Raw genomic sequence first — 19,684 nt, forward strand, 5'->3', positions numbered from 1 at the left:
GGAATCCCCTCAAGGACAACTGGTGGTCCCTGGACCACTGGTTGAGAACCACTGCTCTAAATCTAAACGACCAGTATTGTTGCCATAACCCTATCCAGCCAATGGGAGGCGCCAGATCCACCTAGCTCCCAGTGACAGCCCCTGAGTAGACAAGCCACATTGCTAAACCTAGTACACACAGTCGCACGCAGAGAAAGAACTAGGAAACAGTGGTCACACAATTACATTACAAACGAGGGGAGGCGACGCACAAGGAAAACAAAGGAGTTTCTCGTTCAGCGCAGCGCCCAAAATTGGCCCTTGTTTATTTTTTTCCTTCTTTTTTTGGGGCAGATCCAGACAAATCGGGGGAGGAGACCATAAGTGAGAACATCGTTCGAGAGAAGGTTTGATCTTGTGCTTATTTGATCTAAACGGTAGCCGTGGAGCTACCCAGCCAGCCATTGTACTTTAGACTGGTGCTGCTGCTGCTCATCACTAGCAGACGGAGATGTTAGCCTCCTAGCCTGGGCTAGTGATGATGATGAGGATGAGGATGATGATGATGATGATGAGCAGACATATTGGGGTATTATTTGTGGTGCTGGTGTATGGGTGGGAAGTGGAACGACAGTGTCACGATCGCATGCTTAAAGACCCAACGAGCTCGAAGCGGCGACGCCAGTGTTCGGCAGTATATTGTTATTTCTGACGCTACTCTTCAGACACATTCATGTGCTTTTTAAGTTCATGTTGCTAGCAGTGAGCAGCTACAAGCCTGGACCACAGGCCTGTTGGGACGCGGAACGCCAAGGATGTATCCGTGACGTCACAAACACTATCTCCATCTATATATAATCTTTTTGATACCTGGCTACAGTAGTCTACAAGCTTGGCAGTATAAAAAAAATCACACCCGTGTGAAGTGAGGGGCGCTCTTATCGTACATCATCATGATGTAAAATCATAATAGACACTATGCCTATTATGCTCAGACACTGACGTAAAATTCTCCATTCAAAAGCTGCCTCAATGATAAATCATTCTGATAAAACGTATTATAAAAATCATGGTATGTACAACTAGGCCTATACAAAGACAAAGTCATGCATGGCAAGAGTCGCATGCCAAAAAAATAAAGAAAATGGTGTACTTCATTTTAAATGTAAAACAATTCATTTTTTTGTAGAGCTGGTGACAACGGAGCATTTTGTTATGTTCCAAGGGTCTGAATATGAATCACTTCCGCTATATGACACTTAGATGTGACATAACTGACTTATCCTTGGTTTGTTTATAGTCTCTCTCTCTCTCTCTCTCTCTCTCTCTCATAATACACAACACACACACTGCCAGCAGCACTGTTGTTTGGTGGACAGTGATTTTTTAAATAGAATGCAGGCCATGCTAGCTGAGCCCAGGTGAGACTGACTGACTGCTAGACAAGTGTAGAGGCACAGTCACTTTGCTCTGGGCTTAAAGAACTAAAAACACTAGTGACTAGGTGAGCAAATTAAGTTGAGGATTGTTTTATTTGCTGTGTGCATAAATTGTTCACATCATACACATTGCATTAGTCCTTTTAAAAAAAAGTCTTTCTAGCCTATGATATGTCAGTGACTGTGAGAAGAGTATCTCCGTATCTCATTCTCTAGTAATAATTGAACTCTGAGAAATATGAAATATAACAGGTCCAAAAGAGTGTACCTGAGTTACAAATCATGGATACATTTAACAGCACTGAGGATTATGTGGGGAAGAAGTCGTGCAGAGTCTCAGCTCAAAGCCACCAGATTTACAATCATCAGAGTTGGGTGGTGGTTAGGTAGAGGCAGCTGCTGCACTGTTTAACCTGCCATATGTGGAGGCACAGAGGCAGGCGGACTATTTGCGTCATGGACACTGAAGCAGGTCAGAATGCTGCCTGCTGTCTAGTAGATAGTCTGTGTGAAAGGCGGATTTGGCCACCTGGCGAAGTGGCAAGCAAGGAGGTGTGTGCACCGCAGAGATTAATCAAGAATTAGCGAGGACGAACTCTGCCACCGGCCGGGGGAGAACAGAGTTCAGAGCGAGGACACAGTCGAGTTTATATCTCAGCAAGGTCACGGTGGCGCATGACATGACACATCCGATATGAATGATGCCCTGTCACTCTGCCACTTTAGTACTGCTTGGTTGTATTCCTGGCTCTAGTTCAGCGTTCTAAATGGGGACCCTCTGCCCACACGTTACAGTACAGGGGGCGCTTTTTGACAGCAACAGGCTTTTGGTTTAGGGCAGTCACAGTGGTTGTGGTTCTTTGAAAATAGACATTCTAAAAGTTCACAACCAATCTTGACAAATCATCTTATCGGGCTCCCCTGGATTGGAACAACTGTTTATGAGCCGGTCCTTGACATGAAAATGTTTGAGAACCATTCCTTCAATTCCACTATTTTATCGTTTACATTACATTATCAAATGATCATTAATTATCAATGATTCGATGACAACCCTCTTGGGATCAATAAAAGTCTAACATATTAAAAAGCTAAATATAGCTTATGAGATACAGAATACGACATGTGTTATAATTCCTAATAAAAGAAAAGGGGGAATTGCTGTAGCATTGACACAAATTTAACATGAAATATAATAGAATATGAAATATAACTAAAATACATCGCATAGATGTACCTGGGACGTAGAATATTATATGTACTTGGCTACTATAAGAGTGAAAAAGCATTAACATAATCCCTCTGGTTGCAAAGGCAACAATAAATCTGTCCTTGAGCAAGGCAACCCTAATATTGCTCCAGTACAGCTGCCCAGTCAGTGGCCAACAGTGTAAAACTTCAACAATATTTAATTGACACATGTATTAGAAGCTCCCAGTATAACAGTATTAGACTGTGGTTGACTGGTTGTACTGGGTAGGTCCCAGTACAACAGTACATGCAGTAGTGACATGCAGTAAAGGCCGCCGGGAGTCACGACAGGGGTCGAACCCGCGGCTCACCAGACTGGATTACCAGCCAAGGTGCCTGGACCACTGAGCCAAGGCCTCTTCTATCTCTGTTGAACAAGCAACTACTTGGACTGTGTACACGATCTTCCATCTCTACTATCGTTGACGTCTTTGATCTGTGCATCTTTCTAGTAGCTAGTTTGTTGTTAGCTGTTAGCTGAGACGGCAGTGCATCTGTGTGTCAGAGATATCAAATACACGCTGTATGGCTTGGGTGTCAGCTGACAAAATAAATGAACAACATCCCCAAACACAGGCTAGGTTCTCTACCTGTGCTCAAATGAGCATGACGGGTCACGGCACACAATCAAAATATAAATACAATTATAGATGGAAAGTAGTCCATGTTGTGAATGTACAATGTGATGTTGAACTTTGGTTTAATTTCAGAAGAGTTGACTCAGTCATGCCATTTGACTATCTGAGCTCGGAAGACAAATGTAGGGCCGACACTTATCAGTACTGGTGGTGATTAAAGTGTTGAAAACTCTTGATATAGCATGGGCCCACCCACACAGAGATGTACCTAGCCCTGCACTAATCTTAACAAGTTAAACCCTATATACGTTTGCACAAAGGTGCAAGGTTGATGGATGGGCTAGGGAACGCTACTTCATCTATACCAGCATGGCTGTGAGCTTTGTGAATTGGTTAAGTGTGTATTAAGTTGGGGGTTTGTGTTGGTGTGTGGACTCGTGATTTGAGAGATCTCTTGAACTGACACACATGTTCATTGAGGTGTGTGTGTGTGTGTGTGTGTGTGTGTGTGTGTGTGTGTGTGTGTGTGTGTGTGTGTGTGTGTGTGTGTGTGTGTGTGTGTGTGTGTGTGTGTGTGTGTGTGTGTGTGTGTGTGTGTGTGTGTGTGTGTGTGTGTGTGTGTGTGTGTGTGTGTGTGTGCGTGCGCGCACAGTGTGAGTGAGAGAGAGAGAAACTATTGTCAGTGTTACTGTTTACTTTGTTTGTAGATTCTAGCCTGTGTTTGGGGGAGAGGGTCATGCAAAGTATATGAACTATGTCATGAATGTCATGTCGTCATAGTTTAGGTCAGGGGTGCCCAAAAGGTAGATCACGATCTACTGGTAGATCACAAAGGCTGTGCAGGTAGTTCAGATGACATGCCCCTAAAACATATATAATTTAAATAATATAAAAAAGGGCCTGTTACCCTAGTGCCCACAATGGAATACTTTGTTTACAAGAATGTTGAGCACAAACATCAGTAGCATTACAAAGTTATATCCTGCTACTAGTACCAATTCAAAATGTCCCATTCCAAATGCATTTTGTTTATATGCCAGTACCGCTATTCCAAAGGTCCCTCGAATAACTTTTTCAGCTATTTTCAGCAATGGGATCATATTTTTTGGTGGGTAGATCTTGTTGATGGTCATTTTGAAAGTAGCTGTCAAGTCCAAAAAGTGTGGCCAGCCCTGGTTTACAGTAGGTACTGTAGGCTAGGCCTACGTGATAAGGTGACTCTCCACCAATCTTACTACTTCAGACTGCTAGTCTCTTGTAGTCTGTTGGCAGACTACAACTACTGTTGGCTGACAGCACATTGCATTCTTGACACCTCCACACCACACCAGGAGGCGAAAGTAGCAGCCCGCCAGCGTTGCTATTGTAGGTCTGTTTATTATAAGCGATTTTGGGCTTGTTTTCCTGTAAAGTCGCTTGTGAATATTCATAATTGTAGGTTTTTTTTTTTTGGGCTTATTTCTGAAGATTAGTTGCTTATTTGGGCTTGCTTTCAAGATTGTGTTAGAAAATTGTGAATCTGGTCACTCATTTTCATAGACCTGGTCGGTTTTTTCACTCACAGAATCTGGCAACACCGGAGAAACGGAGACAGTCTCTCAGACAGACTCTCCGTTCCTGCATAAAAAGTTTAAAAACAAAACACTTTTCACCAGCCCAGGGCTAACGGCGGGCTAGCCTGTCGGAAACCCGACCAAACAAGTCCAGTTGGCAATCGACCTCCGACTATACTGTTTTGGGCTGGGTTAAACATGAATTCAAAATGATCTGTCACAATTACAGCCTTGCAATGAGTAATCAGCCATCCAGCATGCCTAGATGGATATATCTAGGCGTGATAGGTAGACTGATAGATAGATCATAATTAATAAATCAATCTTTATTCATTGCACAACCCACTGCCATTCATTTGTGATGGCAGTTAATAAACACAGGACCTACAGACCCAACCTATTGAACCTAATTGTACCTTAGTTTTATGTGAGTAGTAGGGTAAAGTGTTTACTTCTTTGTCAGCTAGAAGTTCAAAGTGTTTATTCATCTTCAAACTTCACATTCATTCACTATAATCTGCTGCTCCTGCTATTCTTAAAATTGGGTTTAATCTGCCTCTGTCCAGACTTGACGATGTCCAGTGGGATATCATCGTTATTTGAGCACAGTTGTGACTTATGAATCGTTGGTTAGTCATAGCCGTTTTATAGTGAAAGGATTCAGAGGAACTCGATAGTGTTGAAGCCTTAGTTCTTATATTCTCTCACTACTGCTCATTCCACAGAGTGAGTGATATCTTTCTTCCTATCTTTCTTAAAGGGTTAGTTCAGATTTGTTGACTGAAAGTTGTAGGAAATTCTGGTCTGGTTTTTGTGGATATAAGGGCAGATTCACAGTTGAATGAAGTGTACTCGGATGAGGTAGAATCAAGGCCAATGTGAATCATGGCCAGCGGGGACCAGGCAATCGTATTCACTGGAACAGTTTGAATCAAACTGTCTCAGTGTGAATCTTGCCTGTGAAGTAGCCTGGGGTTTATTTCGGGTTTATGATCCGGTCGGGGACGGATGATATCTTATGTCATGTTGTAGTCATCAGACAGGAGCCCCCAAACCTGCTGAACCTGGGAAGTCTGGAGGTGGGCACATAAGTCTGGAGGTGGGCACATAAGTCTGGAGGTGGGCACTGGGCACATACGTTGGTGAACCAAGTTTGTTGTCTGTTTCCAGCGCTAGTTTGAACCGCCCTTCTATACCCAGAAAAGCACAGGGCTGGCTCTTTCAGGCTACCCACCAAATGACCGGAACTACTTAATAATTCACTAAAACCAGAGCAGAACTCTCACTACAGGACTCAGGCAATCAATTAATACCTTTTGCAAATCTTATATTAATGGCAAGTTTCCCCCCCAAAATCTGAACTAAATCTTTATGTTTACATGCAGGCCTCCTTTGAAGTCATCGTCATCTTCTGTCCTCCCAGGGCTCTGATCCGCCCTTTCTCGTCTTGTCCTGTCTATTTTTAGGTGGACAGCACGCTGCCTGGTCGCCCCCCTGGTAACCATCCACCATGCCTTTCCCCTTCGGCAAGTCCCACAAGTCGCCAGCGGACATAGTCAAGAACCTGAAGGACAGCATGCAGGTGTTGGAGAAGCATGACATCTCCGACAAGAAGGCGGAGAAGGTATACAATACAAGTATTACATGCTTGGCCTGTTTTGGCCTTACCAGCTGAGATTGGGAGGTCAGGGTTCAGTCCATGGCCGAGTCATACCAAATACTATAAAAAATGGTACCCAACAATGCCCAGCATCAAGGGTTTGGAGTGAGGTCCCTACAACATAGTCATTAAATTCCTAGAAATATCTTGAAATTTCAAAAGACAGTTTTCCAGGCCTGGGAAAGATTTGGAATGAATGAATTAAATGTTTTGTATTTTGGTCCGTCCGTCCAGGCCACAGAGGAGGTGTCGAAGAGCCTTGTGGCCATGAAGGAGATCCTTTACGGCACCAATGAGAAGGAGCCACAGACGGAGGCGGTGGCCCAGCTGGCTCAGGAGCTCTACAACAGCGGCCTGCTCAGCACCCTCGTAGCGGACCTGCAGCTCATCGACTTTGAGGTGAGAAAGGTGCTCGGCACCCTCGTAAGTGCAGTGGTTCTCAAAGTGGGGTCCCGGGTCGGAGTTCCAGGGGGTTCCCAGCTAAATGATAGTTAGGAACCAAATAGACCCTTTTGGGACTGTAACTCGGTGTACAAATGTACACTCTCAAGAGTTAAATTAACAATGATTTTTCAATATAAATTATGGTCCCAGATTAAATAGTGGTCCGTAGAGTAATGCAGGGCAGACTGGGGCTCCTTGAAATTAAAATGTTTGAGAGTCACTGCTAAAGCCGTAAAAATCTCTGGTGGACAGATGCTGGATTGTACGTGACTTGAGTGGCTCACATTTGGATAAGTGGGCATGCACATGCAATGTGTCAGAATCAGTCTTGTGTGTGTGTGTGTGTGTGTGTGTGTGTGTGTGTGCGTGTGCGTGTGCGTGTGCGTGCGTGTGCGTGTGCGTGTCAGCTACTGCGCTGGGCTCCTGTGAGTCACTCCATCACACGATGAGTCACTGTATCGTGCTATCTGTCTCACCGTCTTGTACTCATCCTCCTCTGCATTGGAACAGGAAAGGATATAAATGAATTATCATATGATGCAATATATGGGAAAGTACATTAACCGGATTGATATTGTCACTGTAGTGCGCAGGTGTTGAAATCGTTGCCTGCTCATCTCTCACAGTAGCTACGTGACGTGTGTCCCGTTATCTGTAGAAGACATCTGTCTTCCTTCCCAGTTCCCACTACTGATGCAACACTGCATTGGAAAACAGATTTTGTAGCATAAGGATAGATATTGAATATGCAAGTCTTTTGCCACCAGTGGCATATTTCCATATTGGCTAATTGACATATTCCATGCAAATTATCACTTTTGAAAATGCAGTTTTCAGCCAACAACTCGAGATGAAAAATGAGATGTCATAATAATATGTCAACTTCTGCTTTCACTGCCTTGCTACCAACTTTAAAAGTCTGTGGGTTATTATCGTCCTTTTAACCATAGTTATCGGAACCTCATCAAATCGTGTCTACCTCACCAGGTCGGTTTCTTTTTTTTAAGACGAAGATGTCAAGAACAGTGTTTGTCTGTGTGTCCGTCCCCTCAAAAGTAGACAATCACAGGCTCACAGTTCATGCCGCGACATCCATAACAACATGACACATTTATCTATGAAACAGCCTGAAATGCCTGGTGAAGGGAACGCGAAACTCACAAAAGCATGTGAATTTGGTGTGTTTTTTTGAAAATCCATCCATGCATGAAGAATTCGCTTTTTTGTTGAATCATGCCTGCCTTAGTTCACTAAAATAGTAATTTACATTCATTGATTATTGTGATATTATAGTATTTATATAGATCACTATTTTCATTTGGCCAAATGAGGCGTACACCATCACCACTCTGCATTGTGAGGTGTGCAGCTTCGTTCACAAACTGCACACACAGCAACTTAATCTCAATTGCTAATGATCGAGCAGAGTCATCATTACTAGACACTTTTGGGCCTTTTAGTTTAACTTGAAATGGCTTAAAAATATATGTGGCTTGGGCCGGCTTAGCGGTCCAGGCTGGTAATCCAGCATGACAGTGTGTCGTGGGTTTGGGTCCGCGAACTTTGCTTTGTGTCTTCCCCCCCATCTCTCTCCCCGTTTCCAAAGGCAAAAAATACCCAAAAATATATATCTTTTTAAATAATAATATAATAAGCTGATAATAATAATAATAATATAATAAGCTAATAAACTGACCAATCTGGCTAAGAAGAGGTTGACAAATCTGAAGCAAATGTGTGTTGAAAACAGGATGGTTCCCTGTTGAGTGCGCGCACGTGCGTGCGGCCACAGGCTCTCATGACGTGTGAGTTAGGGCATTATGACATTCAGCCTGGGAAACTATTGAGTGATTGGATGAAACGTACAACAGTGTAAAAGCTAATGGATGCGATGGAGAATTATTGCATTGGTGTGATGGGACACAGGTAGCTACAAATAGTGGGAGATGACATGTGAGTTAACTTGCTTTGTTTGACTGGTGCACCCCTAGAATCTATGTACAGAGACAATATACTTATATCCTGTACTTACTGGATAAGACAATGTACATGTTTCAATCGTCAAAATCCGAGTGTAGTTCCCATTGGCCTTCGATAACTGTGTGTGTGTGTGTGTGGCCAACAGGGGAAGAAGGATGTGGCTCAGATCTTTAACAACATCCTGAGACGTCAGATCGGCACCCGGACGCCCACGGTGGAGTACCTCTGCACCCAACAGAACATCCTCTTTATGCTGCTGAAGGGGTGAGGAGATGCACCTGCACAATGCACACACGGATGCACACACACACACGCACAAACACACACACACACACACACACACACACACACACACACACACACACACACACACACACACACACACACACATACAGCTTCTCATTTCTACATAAACGGTATCAAAATTTCCTACATTCCACTTTAGTACCATTAAAAAAATTCATCATAATAGGTGAACAACACCCTATGAAAATAGCTGAACATTTGGTGAAAATAACCTAACAAGTTCACAACGCAGCACATTGTGGGTTGTAGGTCGGCTATTTGCAGGGAAAAGATTTGGTGTTGTATGAGCCTTGGAAAGACCAGTGGGTAACCCCGGTCAAATGAGTATAGTGCCTGTTAAAGAATTAATGGCTCTCTTGCCGAGTATGTTATGGTTCTAAGAGACGCACGCTGTTTATGTTAAGAAGAGTTTTGGCCTATAACATGCCCAAAATATGGACACCAGGTTGAAAGAGTCTCAGCTAACCAAGCAATCATTCTTGTCTAAAATATTGGTCACACATCTTTTCAAATGTAAAATTGCCTGGATTACTGTGGTTCACCCCGACATCACCATTGCTTTTGTCTTGACCCCATTGGAACTAAGCAGGTTATTCAATCTTTAGAAATTGCTATGAGCCCACGTCCAGCCCAAGTATTTTTGTTGTTGTGTGGTTACTGACTGTACGTTCAGTGAACAGTGTGCATGGCTGAGTGAGAGACAACCCTATTGAGAATGCTAACTGCTAACTGCAGCCCATATTGTTTCTGTGTCCAGGTACGAGTCCCCAGAGATTGCCCTGAACTGCGGCATCATGTTGAGAGAGTGCATCAGACATGAGCCGCTGGCCAAGATCACCCTGTGGTCAGAGCAGTTCTACGACTTCTTCAGATATGTGGAGATGTCTACATTCGACATAGCCTCAGATGCATTTGCCACTTTTAAAGTGAGTGCTGCTTTGCTAAGGCAGCTGCTTGACCTGATTTTCTTTTTACATATTAATCAGGCCTGTATGCGTTTTGGTTTTAATTAATGCTCTGAACATCTGCCACGGTTGTGTGACTTGTGACTCCATAAGTACACCTCTAAAAACACCAATTAGGTAATGGCATGTTCATTTCTAATTGAAATAATTAAAATTCCCTGCCTGATGAACTACTACAGTGGTTAACATTTGCAGTTGTCAGTAGCAGACATTATGTAGGCTGACTTAAACACAGGCCCAAGTATTGATATGCTATGGCTGTATTCCAGATTGGCCTCCTTTTTTAGCTGTCAGGCAGAAAATTCACTGCCCTGTGTTTTATATTCCCAGGACTTGCTCACAAGACACAAGCTACTGAGCGCCGAGTTCCTGGAGCAGAATTACGATAAGGTAAGACCAGACTGACCTGAAACCTGATGATGGTTGTATTGCTATGGTGAACTACTTAAACATAAGTAGAGCACATCCGTGGTCATCATGCATACCTAACAATAGATGCCAAAAAATCTATTAAAATTGAATCAATGTTTTTGCATTCTCTATTTTTATATCTGAAGTAAATAAAAGTAATGAATAAAAAGGGGGCACGGTGGCACAGTCGGTAGTGCTGTCGCCTCACAGCTAGAAGGTCCCGTGTTAGATTCCCACTGGGGACGCTGTGGGCGCTGGGCGTGTTCTCTCCTCCGCGTCATCAGTGCCCATATACCTGAGGGGGGTTGGCGAAAGGGCCTTTCTGTGTGGAGTTTGCATGTTCTCCCCGTGTCCCCTAGGGTAGGTACAAAAAACATGCAGTAATCCTGGTCTCTAAACTACCTCCCCCTGGCCAGCCGTGGCGCCTGATGGAGGGGAAAGGAACTGGTCGGAATAATGCGCGCTACGCTACCACGTTCTACGTCCGGCCGGGGAAACTCCCCCCTGTCAGGTGAAAAGAAGCAGCTTGGACTCCTCATGCATTGAAGGAAGCATGAGGTCAGTCCGCTACAGTTCCCTACAGTTGAGAAAGTTCGCATTGTCATATCTTGAAATAATTAGTACATATTGGAAACCAAGTGGAATAGCTCCCACTACCATAGTAACACAAGTTTAGGCCATGTTCTCTGGGATTTATCAAAGACTATTGGAGAGAGATACACAATGCCCTAAAAAATATGTTTAAAATAAATGTGGGATGGCCCTAGATAATCAATAAAACATAAAAAAAATAAGCAAGGCACCAAACAAAAATGATAAATGCATAATGTAGTATTGTGTATGATACATTGCATGTTGTTTTATTAGAGTCTGTCTGTATGTGATCTGGCTCGTAGTGACAATATGAAATAGTTTAGCCTAAGGACGGACAATCAGTCAATCAATGTTGTTGTATGACCATGAATGGAATCCACAGTTAACAACAAGGAAGCACAAAGGTGGTGACATGGTAGAGGTTTGTTGAGATGGCCGTGATTGATATACTGTAGCTTCTCAAGTTGTAAGCTATTCTCCTGGCAGGCAGGCGAGGTTTACGCCATTCTACCTCTGCCACTTTGAAAGCTGCCTTTGGCACAATAAACGGATACTCATTAAAAACGGCACGAGAGAAAACTTTAACTATGAACATTTTAATTAACAACTTTCAACCTGGCAGCTCCATTTTGGGCATGTCATTACAGGAGGTGAATGCTTTAAAAAACAAGTAAAACTAATAGCAAATATAGCCGATCTCCAAGCTCACAACGAGTCATGGTGTGATGCGTTGTGAGCTTTTAGGTCGGCTATAGGTACAAATCAAATATCACAATACTTTTAAACGAATAACTCTGTGACGATAATATAAAAAACTACTTGTTTAATCTATTTTGGAAAATTGCCAAAATAGGTCTACAAGCTCACCGTGCATCGTAATGTGACATGCTGTGCTTGTAGATCAGCTATTTTTCTATTTTCTATTTTTTATATTGAAATAATGTCAATACATTGCCCAGCCCTAAAAGCCACCTTGAAGTCATTGTCCACTTCATCATGAACGTACAATGTTTTTCACCAATTCTATGCAAATGAGCATAGCATTGATTGTGATAGCGGCTGAATGCTTACAACATCAAAACCAGACATTTGAGATGTCATGTGTGGTCTCCGAGCACAAAGTCACTGTGACTGTGTGTGTGGAGAACACTTATTATCCTGTCATTGTTTAGAAACAAGACGCTACTGGATGAAACATTATTTTAGTATTTACTCACACTCTCCATTGTTTCTCAAATACTGGCCGCCCACCACACTGTTAATTGCAAGTGATCGGATTCAGGCTTGTGTATTCAGGCATTCATAGGTCTAAATTATTGGTCAACAGAAATGCAGGTAGGTTAACGGTAATGCTTAACAAGTACGCAACATATACATCTTAAAGAGAAGAAAAAAATATTTTTTATAATGGCCGAATATAGCCAATCTGTAAGTATTTTTGGTGAACAACACGGTGGTACAATTAAATATAAATCTGGCTACGGTGTCTAGATTGAGACACATCTCATTTCAAACCACCTAGGAATGTGTTTTTCGATTTTGATTACATTACATAGCCTAAAAGACCATATTTGTCTGTCCTCTCCACTCTATATGTCTCTCTCTATCCCTGTCTCTCCAGTTCTTTAGTGAATATGAGAAGTTACTCCACTCAGAGAACTACGTGACTAAGAGGCAATCCCTCAAGGTAAGGGTTAGGGGTCGTGCCATAGTAAACGGGTCACATCTTGAGGTATGCATCTTTTCTTGAGTTATTTTTATAAGAGGGATGGACGGTCTCTTGCAGTGTTGGGTTTCTGAAAGTACCCTCATTTTTAATGACGAAGCGCCATCTTGTGGACATAGCATATTGTGTAATGTATAACTTGTCAGTCGATGCCCTCTGAAATATTTGCTTCATCTCTGTTTGAATATTAATATGGATTATGGATGTAATTTATGTGTAAAGGCATCGCCTGCCAATGCTGCCATCACATGAAACTGGCTTGAAATTAATCTGGTGTGTCACTCATTTTGTGTCATCCGGGACAACGCTCCACACGTCCCAGACTCTTATCTCTCCTGGCTCCCAAATTGTGGAACAATCTCCCCATGCAGTTAGAACTGCAGATTCACTCACTGCCATAATCTGAAGCCTTGTCTCTTCAAACTTCAACGTTAGTCTGTAGCACTTGACCTAGCCAAGGTTCAAATGTAATTTAGATGGCATGTTAATTTGACAGATCCTAGGTTCATTGTATAACTGGTATTTTATAGTTTCTATTGTTTCTATGTACAGATTATGTTTTGATCGAATTTTGTTTAGATTGATGCTAGGTTCTTGGGTTTACCTGTGATCCTAGCTCGCTGAGGCACTACACTGTCTCTCTGCCTTTGATGTGTGCATTTCCTTGCTACTTGTAAGAGTCGATTCATACTCCTATTTTAGAGCCGAATAAAAGTCGGTTCGGCTCTGTAGAGTCTACAATGTGACGTCATTTGAGGTTCGGGGGGGGGGGGTGTACCGTCCTAAAGTCGTCTCTTCGGTGCTACTGATATTTTCTGACGAGCCGAAATCATTTCGGCACTACAGCGCCGAAACGTCTGTAAAATAGGAGTATGCTATAGAATAGAGCGTCTGCTAAATGCCTAAATTGTATGGATCCATTTGGAGTTTGTGGTGCAGATTGGTGTGCTAGGGATAAAGAATAGTATCAAATGGTGAACGTGAAAATGTTTTGGGAACCAGTCTGTGTGCTTCATGCCTAATGTTTTCTCTGTAGTTACTGGGAGAGCTGCTTCTGGATCGGCACAATTTCACCATCATGACGAAATACATCAGCAAGCCAGAGAACCTGAAACTAATGATGAACCTACTACGGGACAAAAGCCGCAACATTCAGTTTGAGGCTTTCCATGTTTTTAAGGTAAAACATTGCATTGAATTTTCCTAATGGTTAGTAATCATTATCATCATCATAAAAAGATTATTAAAATTATAGTAATAATTAATTACAAATTATTCATAATTATTACTAATATATATATTTGCAACCATATCTTTATATAATTGGTCCTCACTAATGCTCAATGCTGCGGTCAGTAATTGATCCCAGAGATGGGCTGAAGCCAGTTCAGAATCCTGACTAGGTGGAAACCTCTCAGCAGAGTCCTGCACGGGTCCAATTATCGATACCCGCACCCATCCCGCTCGTCAATCATCAGTTCCGCAACCCGCCCGTTACCCGTGATTTATATAAAACTCGAAACCAGATCTGCCCCGCCCGTCAAAAAATTTACCTGTTACCCGCCCCGTTACCCGTTAGTATCACAGGCACCGATAGCTATCATTGACTTTATTGCATCCAACACCGCATGTGGTGTGGTGGTGGGCGGCGGCAGTGTGTTGCACACGGAACAGAAGACATGTAGTTGACTGAGGCTACTGCTGCTTATTATCATAACATAAAGTTATATCATGATTTCGACCTAAATGGATTATTGGCATAATATATATAAGGAGAGCATGATAAAAAAAAGATTAGCCTGATGAGTCGACCGTCTTGATCCAAGGCTTTTTCAAACACGGTCATCACTCATCAGGCTAATCTTTTTAACTTTATTTACACTTAGACAGAGTGACGCATTAGGCCAACATTACCTGGGTTAGCTTTACATCTTTTGTTGAATGTTGGCATAATAATCCCTTGGTGTTTCATCAGCGCGAACGAAAATATAGGCTACTGGCTGCAGCCTGGTGATAAAAAAATAAACTCCACACGTGAAATGCTACGATAAGGAAGCAAGGATTCGGCCGTGATGTCACTGCTATGCAACAAGGAAGTAGCACAGGGAAGCACAGCAGCAGAAACAGAACGCCATTATGAAGGAATCGGCAGTGATGTGACATCACTGTCGATTCCTTGGGCATGTGACGGATTGAACTTGTCTCCGCTGTTGAGGAAAACCCCCAGCTCAGCTGCTGTTTATAACATTGTGCAGTGCGGGTCCACTGATTAAAAAAAGGTCACCCACCCGTGTTGCGTTGCGTTCCGCCCGTACCTGTTAACTTATAAAAGTATATTTCCCTCCCGTTCCCACCTGTCAAACTCGGGTACCCACGGGGTATCTGACCCGTTGCAGGACTCTGCCTCTCATTACTTATGTGGGTGAACATTCACGAGAAGCTGAAATGTGAGGAACACACAACTGTGGTGCTCGCAAAGACAACAGTGGCTATATGGACTCAGACACGTCCAAAAGTTTGGCCTGAGTCCAATACCGAGGGACGATTGAGAGGCTGCTGACGAGCAGCTTCACCAGCTGGTATGGGAGCTGCACAGACAGGGACCATTATGGCTCTCAGAAGGGTGGTGCACACTGCCGAGTGCATCACTGGATGTTTGCTGCCTGGGCCGGTTTGGAGGAGCTGTACACCCAGTGCTGCCTCAGGAAGTCCCTGAGGATCATCAAGGACGCCCCCCCCCCACACACACACACACACACACACACACACACACACACACACACACACACACACCCATAACGGTCTGTTCATATACTGTTGCCATCAGGGAAGAGGTATCAGGAATATCAAAGCCTGCACAAGTTAGCAGACTGACAAAACGTTTCCTCCCCCAGGCTGTAAGGCTTGGGAGGGACTGGTACTGCTAAACAAGTCAAAACAATTAACTTTTTCTGTAGTATGACGACCTTGTATGCTGATCATGGGGTTTTAAACTGTTTTTAACCTTTTTAGATGAATTATTGTTATTTTATGTACTGTTTTTATTTGTGTATTGTGGAGCACCCCAACCTAACTTTTTCACAGTGCATCATGTACTTGTACATTCTTGAATCTTGAATTCCAAGCAAATAGAAACTGCAGCCTTTCTCTTGCCTGCCTACCGATGACGTCGTTGGTAGGCAGGTTTCTGAACTGTCCACCCCACAGCTAATTTGAGATACAGAGCGTGTAGACAGAAATGCCATATTATGAGCGATAGTGTTCATCTATTTTCATATAATTGGTAAAGTGCTGCGTTAACCCGTTAAAACCGGGGCGCTAGCTATGTCCAGCTTTTAGTGTGTGTGTAAATACAAACTTTGTCCCAACACAAACATTAAATGCCATTGATATTGAATGGCTTTTGAGTGTAAACATTGTCCTAATTTTAATTGGACGGAATGAGATGATGCATAATGATAAGAGCGCCCCTCACTTCACACGGGTGTGACTTTTTGACATTTGCGTTGGCTATTAAAAAAGATGTACAAGCTCACAGCACGTCACTTTGTGCCGTGCTGCGAGCTTGTACATCTGCGATTTTTGAAAAATCTTGAAAGTGTGAGAACTATACTGATTTAGAATGCATTTTGTAGAATCAGCCTCAGGTCTTATTAAGTTAAGAATTAGAATAGCGTTCTCTCGGACCAGCATGCTTCAGAGACGTTTCCGTGTGCGTGTCTTCTCCAGGTGTTCGTGGCCAACCCCAACAAGACCCAGCCCATCCTGGACATCCTGCTGAAGAACCAGACCAAACTCATCGAGTTCCTCAGCAAGTTCCAGAACGACAGGACCGAGGACGAACAGTTCAACGATGAAAAGACCTACCTGGTCAAACAGATCAGGGACCTGAAGAGACCTGTCCCCCAGGAGGCCTGAGGGTCGGGGGTGGCTGAGAGGGGTCGGGTGGGAGAGGGGGCAATGGGGTACAGGGACAGGGGGAGGAGCCACCAGGACCATTTCATCTGGATTCAGGTCCAGATCCGAGTCTTGCTAAATGGACGACCCCCCCCCCCCTCCCCCCCTCCCAAGCAGCTGCTGTTTCTGGTTTCCGAGGAAACAAAAATGGAAAACCGACAAAAACAAACTTAATAACATGCCCGTATCTACTCATCAGGAAGTTGCCAACTCCTCTGCTCCTCGGTGGACATTTAGAGTATTATTGTTTTTGTCTTTCTTTTTCTTTTTTCAGTTTTTCCTTCAAAACGAAATAAGAGAAAATAATAGATGCTGCTGCTTTCTTGCACATTGAGACATGTTAACGTTATATCATTAATGACGCAACAGTCCTTCAAATGTCAAGTAAAAAAAAAAGAGAATTTCAACACATTTATCTTTATGCAGACTTCCTGGTCGAGACACAAACATGCACGCTAGCCACACACACACACACACACACACACACACACACACACACACACTGACAAGAACAATGGGCTAAAACCTTGTGACAGGTACTAGCAAGTTGAACATTGGGGTTTTTGTTGCATGCCTTGAAATGTGACGGAAACAACCACGGCTGTACCCGGCCACATCGCCGAGGCAGCCTCCCATGTTCAGTCCCACAGACTCGGGTGTGCACACGCATCGCCCACCAACAAGCTACTATTTGCATTTATGCCTTCATCCAGTGATGCATTTCTTAAACTGGGTCTCAAGTCGACGACATATAGAACCATTCAGCTCCTGTGTGCGTTTGTAACGACACACAGCACTTGAAAGCACATGAGGAAAATGAATAGGGAGCGATATAGGTATTATTTTGGTACAGCCTGAGAGTTGGGTAATTTGTTTTTCTGAGACGGGGTGAAACATGTACATATGACTCTTCTTTTTTGCTTTGTAGATTTTGTTTAACCTTGACATATATATATATATATATATATATATATATATATATAACCTTAAACATCTTGTTTTTGGTTAATTTAATCAAATCTAACGGTAGATGAAATGATGGCAAATGATCAACTTATTATTATTTGCTTTTAATTTTACTGCTGAAATGGTTGCTGGTGGGTTTCTTTTTGTACATAAACTTTAAAAGGGCCAGCTCATGTTTAGCTAACCTAATAGGTCATTAATAATTTGTACAGCGGAGGAATGTCATGGTATTAGCTCTGGATCTATACTCTTTTTTTATTTTTTTTATTCTGCAACTATTATTTGAGAATATCTCACAGATTGAAAAGATGAACAGGATTGGATTGGGAAGAGGATGCGAGTAGGTCATAATTCATACTTGGTTGTCGATTGCCGGGAATAGCCGATGTAAGCTCACCACAGTGTGTCGCAGCATTCAGATCGGCTGTTTCTGGCGATCGACACCCTGCACGCAACTTACGTGCAAGTCAGACCTAAGGGTGTAGTGGAGAGAAAGGGATTTGGCGCGTGCTCAAAATCGTGTGTGCTGGTGCACTTTTTGTGGGTCCTCCTGAGACGACCAACCCGTTGTTACAGAGCCGAGACCCTGTCATCACCACCAACCAACAAGATGCTTTATTAACTTGGGTTTTATTTTTCATTGTTAGTGCTTTGCCTGGGAGCATTGTGTGGTCCCGCACTGAAGTGTTGCTTCAGGGGTGACTGTGTCACGATGCTTAGGAACTCGGCACATCATTCTTAACTTTTTCTCCTTTCTCAAGTTTGAGCCTTTTTCTCTCCCTGCAGATTTACAATTCCAGTACAGTTGCATAAGACTAAGTGCGTAATGCATTGTGGGTAACCGAGTACTTTGGGCATGTTGGGGGTTATCTACATGGGGCTGAGCAAAATCTCATATTTCACTTGACTGAATTGTTAATTTGCGATGAATGACAGATCAAGTAATGCGGTTTAGCATTTTCATTATTCCAAAGAGCAAAAATTTGAGTGTAAACGCCAAACTGTACTACCTAAAAGGGCCCAGTGTTCCTCCATGCACACTGAACTTGCATGTTCCTCCTTTGGCTGTGCATGATGTTCTACTAAAAATGTACTGGATTGTTTTCTTTTCTTCTTTTTTTTTCTCTCAAATATTTAACAACGTTGAGATGTTAAATTTAACTCCTAGCTGTATGGCTGTGCTCTGACTTTGACTCCAGTTCCAACATAATAGTGTGTGGGTTCTTTAAAAAAGTGTCAAACGGCATGGGCGCTATGACCGAAACAACAAAAATAAAGCAAAAAAAATGACAAACATTTTGAAATAAAAATGAACCTGTGGTCACATTATTTTTGTATGAAGCCTTTGACAAAATACCTTAACAAACACTAACTATTTTCATTCCCTTTTTTGCTCGTTTCTATTCAACATTGGAGAACATTATTTGCTTTGTTGAAACAGTGATGCACTTTAATATTTCTCTAATAGACCTTGACCGTGTCAGTGGAATTGGAATTGTGTTGCTAGGGAACTACTGCTTTTCACAAACACTGCGACAGGATACAAACTTGGATCTATTTAGAATGTTTAATGTTGAGTTTGAAACTTACTTAGGCCTTCCTTTCGGGCCATCGATGAATCATTTCCACCCTTGTCTGTCTTGGGCCATCCTCTCCACATCAGTCCCTTCTGTTTGACATCTAGCTCTGTGGCTGTGATCCTTCTCCATGTGTCTTTGGTTCTCCCTCTGCTCCATTTGCCTTGTGGGTTCCATGTTGGTGCCTGTTTGGTTACTGCCATTTTGCTTTTCCTTAGTGTGTGACCAATCGAGCTACACTTTCTCCTTATGGCTGTACCTCTACTCATTCTTGTTTGGTGCGTTCCCATAGGTTGAT

The 19,684-nt window shown here is 42.8% G+C and overlaps 1 protein-coding gene across 2 annotated transcripts; it reads left to right on the top strand.

Moving 5' to 3' along the window:
* Positions 1 to 182: 182 nt before the first annotated feature.
* cab39 (calcium binding protein 39) lies at positions 183 to 19,123 on the top strand. Of its 2 annotated transcripts, none has more exons than XM_080772620.1 (9): positions 183 to 386; positions 6,267 to 6,424; positions 6,695 to 6,859; positions 9,030 to 9,148; positions 9,948 to 10,116; positions 10,486 to 10,545; positions 12,782 to 12,847; positions 13,923 to 14,066; positions 16,616 to 19,123. In XM_080772620.1, exons 2-9 carry the CDS (start codon positions 6,311 to 6,313, stop codon positions 16,802 to 16,804), a joined length of 1,026 nt encoding a protein of 341 aa, XP_080628746.1. In that variant the 5' UTR covers positions 183 to 386; positions 6,267 to 6,310; the 3' UTR covers positions 16,805 to 19,123. The 2 variants fall into 2 exon arrangements, with proteins under 2 accessions (XP_080628746.1, XP_080628747.1); XM_080772621.1 differs by having other exon boundaries at positions 183 to 363.
* The last annotated feature ends 561 nt before the right edge of the window (positions 19,124 to 19,684 follow it).

The sequence above is a fragment of the Protomyctophum bolini genome (assembly GCF_963924005.1).
Source record: "Protomyctophum bolini genome assembly, chromosome: 9".
Lineage (NCBI taxonomy): Eukaryota > Metazoa > Chordata > Actinopteri > Myctophiformes > Myctophidae > Protomyctophum > Protomyctophum bolini.

Bases quoted from the DNA above. Each gene is read 5' to 3' on its own strand.
- cab39 (XM_080772620.1), top strand. From the start codon at position 6,311: ATGCCTTTCCCCTTCGGCAAGTCCCACAAGTCGCCAGCGGACATAGTC. The intron at 12,848-13,922 runs GTAAGGGTTAGG...TTTTCTCTGTAG, and splicing joins CTAAGAGGCAATCCCTCAAG to TTACTGGGAGAGCTGCTTCT. The intron at 14,067-16,615 runs GTAAAACATTGC...TGTCTTCTCCAG, and splicing joins AGGCTTTCCATGTTTTTAAG to GTGTTCGTGGCCAACCCCAA.